The sequence below is a fragment of the Equus caballus genome, chromosome 16 (genome assembly GCF_041296265.1).
Source record: "Equus caballus isolate H_3958 breed thoroughbred chromosome 16, TB-T2T, whole genome shotgun sequence".
Lineage (NCBI taxonomy): Eukaryota > Metazoa > Chordata > Mammalia > Perissodactyla > Equidae > Equus > Equus caballus.
Window position 1 is genome coordinate 76029089 of NC_091699.1, and position 9320 is coordinate 76038408.

The 9320-nt window shown below is 48.5% G+C and overlaps 1 protein-coding gene across 11 annotated transcripts in view; it reads left to right on the forward strand.

The window, feature by feature from the left end:
• The window catches only part of TBC1D5 (TBC1 domain family member 5), a 570404-nt gene extending 561336 nt beyond the window's left edge, over window positions 1–9068 (forward strand). For all 11 annotated transcript variants that reach the window (XM_070238099.1, XM_070238103.1, XM_023620885.2 and 8 more), the window contains 3 exons: window positions 150–229; window positions 1053–1208; window positions 5054–9068. In XM_070238099.1, the coding sequence (XP_070094200.1) occupies window positions 150–229; window positions 1053–1208; window positions 5054–5356 (539 nt within the window). In that variant the 3' untranslated portion in view covers window positions 5357–9068. The remainder of the gene's footprint in view (window positions 1–149; window positions 230–1052; window positions 1209–5053) is intronic.
• The last annotated feature ends 252 nt before the right edge of the window (window positions 9069–9320 follow it).

Genomic DNA, 9320 nt, shown 5'->3' on the forward strand with positions numbered 1-9320 from the left:
TAACTCTGCATGGTGACAGATAGTAACTAGACTTATCATGGTGATCATTTCATAATGTGTATAAATATTGAATCGCTGTGTTGGACACAACTAACATGATATTGTCAACTATACTTCAATTTTAAAAAATATCCTTGTTCTATTTTTAGTGAACATTCAAGATGTAATTTTACAAGAAAATTTGGAAAAAGAAGATCAAATTCTGGTTTCCCTGGCAGGATTAAAACAGGTATGTCCATTGATCTGACTTGGTGTCCCACAGGCTACCCTTTTAGTGCCTGTTGGGAGGGCACCCTGGGGCATGGAGTACTGCAGGATCGGAGCCAGTGTCCCCCCAGTGCCTCGTTCCTCCCAGACAGAACCCCACCCAAATCTTCAGCTCCTTCTGCCCTTTGTTCCTTCTAGTGATTGTGTCTGACTAGCTTGCAGCCTCAACTGGTTTTCCATTTCCCACCCCTGCCTCTTCCTCTTACTAAGCCCATTCTCTTTGTTCCTCACTTAAAGCTGGTGTGGTATGGTCCAGCATCACATCCAGTCATCCAGCCATGAATGCACAAATGTCCTTGGAGCACAAGTCTTAATCACTACCTGCAGCAGGCCTCCGGCCCTCAAGGGCCACATTTATTCAACCTCTGAAGCGCTAGAGGGAATGTAAATGTCAGCAAAAAGAGAGTGCCACTCTCAAATGTCCTCCTGTGTTATTAACAGCTCAGCTGCAGCCGAGCCGCTGGGGTAGCCAAGGGCTGTTCCGTGGGGCTGGGTGTGCAGCCAAATGGTGCTTCCAGCTTTAAGATAACTGCCAGGGGTGCGGCACCCATGCCCGACCCAGTGAGAACCTGGCCATTAAGACTCTGAAACTTTCCTTGGTCGTTAGTAAGTCAATGACTTTATAGAGTTGGATTTTTTAAAATTTCTTTCTTAGAGTAATATATTCATATCCGTACTATTAAAAACTGGTCAATGACAAGTCTAGTTTAAATGTATTAGAGTTTCGCTAGCATTTAAAAACCAACTCATTCATCTTTTGTATTTATTTTCTTCTTTGAAAATAGATCAAAGACATTCTGAAAGGTTCTCTGCGTTTCAACCAGAGCCAGCTGGAAGCGGAGGAGAACGAGCAGATCACCATCTCAGACGACCACTACTGCTCCAGCGGCCAGGGCCATGGCCAGGGCCAGGGTGACCAAATGCCTGGGGCCGCCAAGCAGGTACAGGAGCTCTGATGAACGCTGTCACATTAACTTGATGGGGGCACATTCACAGTAGTTCTTCAAAGCTATGAGTAACAAAAACCTTACCAAAGTTACTTGAAATTACTATGTGTGAAGTTCAACTGTGAAATAACAAGTGGCCTGAGCCGGGGATGGTGTATATAACTGTGCAGATTGGTTACCTCGATGCCTTAGGGGGTGCCATTCACAATAATAATTAGACTGGTGTCTCCTAGAGTTGTGCAGTGCACAACCTACACACCTACATGTAGTAGTTTTGGCCTGAACCTCCTGCCAGTCCCATTGTGTCGCCTTAGAAAGCCTGATCTCTGCCTCTGTTATTGGTCATTTGCCTCCCGCTGATGCCTCCATTCCTCTTTAGCACAGGAAGTACTGTCCGTGCTTTCCTAATGCTGTCTGGAGTGTGTTTTGCTTGGTTAGAACCTTTTTCACCTTCAAGGGGAAAGACTTCTCATTAACGTCCATCCTCTAAGGCAGAGAGGTCAGCAAACTTTTTCTGTAAAGGGCCAGATAGTAAATGTTGTAGGATTTTCAGGCCACATATGGTCTCTGTCACATATTTGTGTTTGTATTTGTTGTTTTTGTTTGTCCCTTTCTTTTTACACCCCTTTAAAAATGTGTAAGCCGTTCTCATCTTTGGCCCAGGGGCCAGAGTTTGCTGACCCCTGTTCTCAGCTGTTGACGCTGTGTATAATTTATTCTAACATAGAATCACAGAATTTTCCAGTTAGAAAGGATCTAAGGAACTCCTCATGCACTTGGTCCTGCCTGCTCGCTTACCAGAGTGGAAACGAAGGCCAGAGAGGTGCATGGGCTCAGCGGACGTTATGTTTTCAGAGCCCAGGTCCCAATCCAGTAAGCTCCGGCTGCACCATGCCACCTCACTAGACATTATCTGATTGGACTAAAAATTCCTAATAATACTCTTTTTAAATGGCTTACAGTTTCATCTTGAAAAATGAACATTAGCAAAATCTCATCTAAGCCACTTTCTCAAAAACTACCATCCAGATGCTTGTAAATTATTTAATTTTTATGACTTTAAGAAAGAAAAACGACATTTTAGAATGGAAGCATTTTCAGTTTGAAGAGTACAGGGAGCCCTGTCTGGTTAATTTCATCCAGCTTTAAAGGGAAGTTTTCACAGAGTATTTTGAGTCTGCATTTTTAGCCACATGAAAACCACAATAACATTGCAAGTTTAATTTGATTAGTTCCTCCAAATTCTCTTTCCCTACACAGATGTTTAATTTTTCAATAGTCATTATTTGTTTAAATATTATTGAGCTTAGGCTCACCACCCCCCAACCTTTTTTTTTTTTTTTTTTTTTGCCTGAGGAAGATTCACCCTGAGCTAACATGTAACCTTTCCATCATCATAGAAGATTTCTGTTGAATGCACTGGTCTATAGTTGGGCTCACCTGCTTCCACCATGGTCCTAAACTCAAACTAAGAAACAAGGCAGAGTGGGGGGTGTATATTGTGGTGGTCCTGGCCAGTTTTAGGCAGGACTGACAGGTTGAAAAACCTTTTTAATTGTGCATTACGTGCCTGTATTTGTCAAAAAGAGAGGATTGACCTAGGAATTTACAAAGTTTCTGTAAATGATATAAACGGCACCAGGTAACAGCTAAGACTGCTATGGAAACCCAGAAAGAAGGCATCTTTGTGTCTGGAAGAGTTCTAGGTGGGAGTCCAGAAGAGTGGGGTCTTTTAATTTGCTTTGTGACATTGGCCAAGCCACCAGGCTTCCAGTCTGGGCTTTATTTTTTGATATAAAGATAGGGGAATAATAAAAGAAGCTGGTTTCTGAGGCCCTGTCCACTCTAATGTGCTTTGTCTAAGCCCATCCATGGGAAATACCTGGGAATTGGGGGCTTGGGAGGGATGTTATGCACAATTTATAACTTGACTTCACTACTTTTCCAGAAACGCTCCAGATAATTAGTGATGGCAGGAACTATCTTTACTTCCAGGCTCAGGTTTTATAAGGTATCTCTCCTCTTCAGAGTCTTGCTAACGTCTTCACTGTGAGCTGAAGGAGAGTAGGGGATCATGGTATTTCCGTAGTAGGACACCACTCTAAAAATAGCACCCACTGTACATGCCCATTTTATTTTCAACCTAAGATAAGTTCTACCAAGCAGCGTTCCAGCCGTAGACCCCGTGTGGGCTGAGAGGTCAAGGTTTTCAGTTTACAATGCAGGACGACAGTCATGTGAACCAAGTGTCCACTCTTTGGGGCTAGGAGGTCAAAGCTGAGGTCCCAAGCAGCCTTACGTGCATCTCATGTGTATATGTGTGGGAAGATAGGCCCCACTCAGACGTCCCTTCTCACCTCCCCAGGGGCAACACAGCCCTGACCAGATGCACCTTACAGAGAGACAGCAAAGGGGAGGAAAAAAGGCAGTCTTGCTCTCCCAAACTGCCCTAACCATTTGTGATCACCTCCCCTTCTAACAGAGGGCCGTGTGTTGTGTATCTCTTCGGTTTTGTAAGAATTAATGTGTTGATAGAATGTAAACAGCTTTAAAACTTGAGATGAAGAGGCTCAAGGCCTGTTGTTTCAGCACTGTGATATTAAAAGCAGATTCTATTTCTGTTCTCCAATTAAATATCTTAAAGGTAGACGAATTGTCAGAGGGTGGAGGCACCTAAGCCATTATTTAGTCACCCGCCCCCCATCACCAAGGAGAACATACGATTCAGAGAGGGGCCTGTCAGTCAGGCCCAGATGTCCCTTAGAAGTGTTGCCAACTGCCTGTCCAGGCTCTGCCCACAGCCCACAGGTGACCTTGGCCATACCAGTCTGGAGGTCAGAGGACCCAGGGGGCACTTTTAGCCAAGAGGCTTGGTGTATCTCAGCGTCAGACCCTGCACCTGTCCCACCCAAGCCATGGGGAGAGGAGGCAGGAAGAGTGGGGAGGGAGCCGGTAGGGCACAACCCTGGCTTACATCAGCGCTGGGGACGGTGCTCTTCCTGCCAGGCTGGTGTTGGGACATCTTTGGTCGGATTATGGCTTCACTTCCATCGCAGGAGAGGCAGGAGCTTCCCTGGTCTTGACCCAAAACCGTTACTGGTTCATAGATGTCAGTTTCTTTAGTTAAAAACAAAACCCTACTCCTAATTGCTTAGAACGAAAGGAAAATAGTTGCAGAGAAAAGCAATTCTGTCCCTGTACTTTTTGCCATGTACTTTGCAATGATCATTCCTGGTTTTCGTGTTTGTAGAACCTACCAGTTACTGCCTCTGTCCCGGGGGACCCGCAAGTGCATACCCAGGATGAGCTAGCTGTGAGTTACAGATGAGATGAAATACACTAGGCCCTGCTAAAGCTGTCTTGTAGGCAAGTAGCAAAATCACTGTGGGTACGGGGCTTCCATTAGGGAGCGGTCCTATGGAATTCACATCACGCACATCATCTCCTTGCGTGGCGACCACACACTGTCCTCAGCCCCAGTTCACAGAGGAGAGTTCTAGCAAAGAGGAGGAGTGCTTTGCACAGCAGGGTGCCACACGAAGCTGATAGGGATTATGTCTGCAGCCTGCTGGCCAGCTCCTGAGCAGGCCTCTCTCAACAACTGCCCAAGCGGGAGGTTTGCTTTGTTCCCTGGGAAGCCAGTGTTCAGCTTCAGGGGGGCTGGCCCTGCACCACCGGGAAGCACTTGGGCTTCAGGGAAGCAGGACCAAACACCGCGTCTTTCCAAGGAAGAGCTCAGGGTTGAGGTGGCCTAGATTTCCATGGCGCGCTCCCCAGCCCATAGGGCCTCTCGCTGGCTTCCTCTCTCATCCTCCTGTCCTTCTGATTTTACCTCACAGGCCTCTTCAGAAGTGCCAGGGTGCGCAGACAGAGGGAGCTCAGATGACTTCATCCTGGTTTCCAAAGAAGACGAGGGAGGCAGCGCCAGGGCATCCTTCTCAGGCCAGGCCCAGCCTCTTCGCACCCTCAGAAGCACATCTGGGAAAAGCGAGGCCCTGGCCCGCTCCCCCCTGGTGTTCTCTGACCCACTGATGGGCCCAGCCTCCGCTTCCTCCAGCAATCCGAGCTCCAGCCCCGACGACGACAGCAGCAGCCACAGCAAGGACTCTGGCTTCACTATCGTGAGCCCCCTGGACATCTAACCACCGTGCCCCAGGCCTGCCTCACGGGGACCCCGCCATCTGCCTCAGCAGCCCCAAGGCCAGGCTGAGGCTCCCCCAGTGGAGACCCCTCTGAAACCAACACTTCTTCCCCAGCATGCATGTGACATTGGTGCAGCCCACTGGAACCCTTTAGAGGGAAGCAAATCGGGCCCCAGAGCTCACAGACTGATGTTCACCTGCAGACGCGGCTTTCGGGGCCCAACCCAGCCCCGGCCACCGTGCCTGCGGTAGAGCCAGGTTGAGTACCCAGTGTCACACTCACCGTCAAGAAGGACCAAACCACAAGTAGAATCACTTTCCCTCTGTCCTCTCCTCCCCACCTAAATAGGTGCAGCAACTCCATGACTTATATCTAGAGGAAGGAAGAAGAGTTGGTTTCAAATCTTCCCTCCCTCAGAAGATCGGGCAGAGGAAAAGAGATATCAGGAAAGCTTCTCTGTGGAAATCCCTCTCTCAGCCTGTTCCCTTCCTCTCTTGGGAAGCCATACAGCAGAGCCAAGTGCAACAGAATGGACTAGAACTAGTGGATTCCAGGGCTGGAAAGAACCCATTACTGGCCTCAGAAAGTTACAGTGATCTTCAGAAACAGGGTCTAAACTTAGGATGGTATTTTGGTGTGATGTGGTTTAGATCGTTTCATTTGTTAAAGAGTCCATTTCCAAACCTCAGGCCAGGTGGACTGTGGTCACCGCTGTCCCTCCTTAAACAATCGCACTGCACCTTCTAGAAGCTTTCACAGCCAGAAAACAGGTCACTTTAAGCCAATCTTTGCTGCACTGATTTCAAAAGTTGTAAGAATGTTACTTCCTTGAACTGGAAATTATGACCCTGACTTTGTGGGATAAACACCTTTCAGACAGTCGATTTTGGGAAAGTTTCTGTAGTTTTGGGGCTGTATTCACCTGTCAACTTAGAAGTAAAGGGAAAAGCCCAAGCTCATTCCCATCCAGAGTCAGGATCTCCCATTGGCCTTAAGGTAACAGCAACCGGGAATTAGACCTGGAGTCCCTCCTGGGGAGCAGGGCTTCCTAGAGAACATTCCGGGTGCCAGGAGGATGCAGGATTTCTGCACAGCCCTTCCCTTGCTGGGAGCCAAGTGTAGGAGCAACAGGCCTGGGCCCCATCGTGCGTCCTAGGCGCCATGCCAGGGCAGGCCCAGGTCTGACGTGCCAGTGTCGTCCTGCGTTTCAGTACACAATAGGGGTGTCCCCTTGTCAGTTGTAACTTAGGGAACCGTCATGAACATGAAGCGTTGCCTGAGCTGTTTCTCTCCTTAGGAGAAGAGCCCTGAAAAGGACACTTTTCCTCTCCTTTGCCTGAGCAGGAATTCTAACAGGAGAGACACGGTACCCACTTCACCTCATCAGGGAGCAGGCTCCCTCGCCCTGGGCTGCCGGGTTCTTTGGGCTTCTCCTCGGAGGGTGGCGAGGCCTTTGGGCGGTGGAAGCTTTTGTGGCAACAAGTGGAAAGCTAAGTATGAAGGAACAGACACTGTTTACGTCCCTCCCAGTGCTAACCATGTATTTTTCTATAGACAAATGTGGTCACGACGTGATTTCCCACTTGCTCTCCAGGATGACTCGAGACTCAGCTACTGCAGGGAGGGTTCTAATGAGCTCTGCAGTTTGTTCTTGAACTCTAGCAGGGAAATCTCCTCCTGACACATCAGCATGTAAGCTGAGTAACAGTCACTCTGGTTTTGCTCAGATGACGGGGTTGGTTGGCTTTCCACAATTATTCAGAGAGACACTGATTAGTTCTCTGGCTCTGACTCTGAGCTCAGCACCCTATGGGCAGGGGAGTTGCTGAGTAAGTTGCTGCCAAGTATACGTCCCCTTGATGACACTTCCTAGGCTCCCAAGGTTCCCATAAAGTGAGTGGCCTTGCAGCTGCACAGGGGTACCCATTACTTTCTCTCAAAGGACCTGGCCTGGGAAGGTGCTGGTGTTTCCGTTCTAAGGTAAGAAGTGTGGACCTGTCCTTGCTGGGGCTCCAGGACAGAGACTGGAAAGGGCCATGAGCTGACGGTCCCCTGGCTGCTGGGCCACAGTCATCTGCTCACTTTCAGCATTTCCTTGGCCCTGAGAGCTAGAGTCTATGAAAGCCAAGTGTCACTGGCCACACAGCCCAGACACGCACCACACCAGCCAGGCGCCAGGCTCGTTCCCTCAGTTGGCTGAGTGTTTAACGGTCACAGAAAACTCCCAGCCCTGCACGCATGTGCGGGTGCGGCCTCCATGCTGTGCTTCCGTGTTGGGGCCACGTGCGGAGCAGGGAGGTCACTCAGAGGGTGGCCCCCGACAAGCCCTTCCCTCCTCGGAGGAAAGAAACACACGAGGGGAGTGGGGTGCGGGCAGTGCCACCCTCAAATTCCCAAAGGTTCATGAGGTTCAAGAATTGTGTTACTGTCTTATCTTTTTTAAGTGACTTGTTTTTATTCTTCATAGTGGAGCATTGTTTGCATTTTTCTTAGTTACAGTGCTATCAAAGAATATGTGTTCCTTCCTTTTTTATTATTTTATCAGGTACTTGTGTTTAATTGCATATTTTTTAAATCCTGAATATATGAAACCTTTTCATTTTCGTTAGCAAATGTGGTAATCAGTGGAACCCTCTCATGTTTTGATTATTGCAGTTAAATATATTTTATATACATAAAGCTTAGATTAATTCTCATTGTCATCTGCTTTTTTATACATGTCCCTGTGTTTCATGCATTCCTCTCTGATCAGTTTGGAAATTTAAGTTAAAATTTATCTCTGTACATTACATATGGGAGTTACAGATGAGAGAATGAAAGTCACTGTGACTTTGCCTTACTTAGTCTGTATGCCAGGGGGTCATATGACACTTTCAGCATTTCCCTGTGCTGGCTTACTCTTCCAAAGATGACCTCCTGCTGATGCTCACTGCAATCTGGGAAGAAATGCTATCGCTGCAGAGTGGACAGGACCATGGGGAAGCCACGCCCCTGCACTGGCCTTAGCGCCTGACGAGCGCAGTCTCGCGTCAGTCACTGGGGGCTGATGGCCCGCCGTTAGTGAGAACGTTGCTCTGCTGTGTCGGAGACAACAAACAAATACAGAACTGTGTGACAGTTATGTTGTCTCCTAAGGATTACCTGCCAGAGCTGACGCCAATTTATCATTTTTCTTTTATGGTTTCTTTAAGCAGCTGCCCCCAGGGGTCATTACAGAACAAGAGTGTGTATGGAGGACTTACATCCCCGCGCTCTGAGTGGCTGTCCTGTGGAGCCCACGGCCATCCCAGCCCTCCTGCCCTGCAGATGCACACCTGGCCCCTGCCCCCCGGGTGTCCAGTGCAAGGGCGCGGGGGGTGGGGGGGTAGGATGAGTTGCAGACAGCAGCTGGCCAGCCAGGCTTCCTGCTCATGGGCCCAAACTGCTTCCTCAGTGTTACTTTCAAAAGCTCTCTTTTTATAGTGTTGAAAGAAATATAAAGTTCCTGTGAGCAGGCTTGAGACCACTTTGATGTAAAAGTTGTCATAATCATCTTCTCACAGTGGCACAGTTCATTTGATTTACCAGATACTCCGTTGTGCCATGTATCTCCTGTTGCTTTTTTCTCATTATCTTTATGCTGTAACTCATATTGATTTAAGAAATGACTTATCCTTTTGGCAAAGTGATCCCATTCAATATGGTTATAATAAAAGACTAATGTCAAACTGAGAATGTCGCTTAACTTGTTCCACGCCAGACTTTGGGGCCCAAGGTGCTGACTAGGCCTGACCCAGCACAGCCACATCCAGCGCAGGGCCAGGCAGGGCGTGCCTGGTGGGCGGTGCCCGCAGCCCGGCTTCACTCACGCTGCTGCACGGAGCAGTTGGGACTTAGGCCTGACCCAGGGCTCTCACCTTGCTCGACCATTCCCTTCCTCTCCTGTTTGGGCAAGTTGCTTAACGTCTGGGGCCTCAGTTTCCT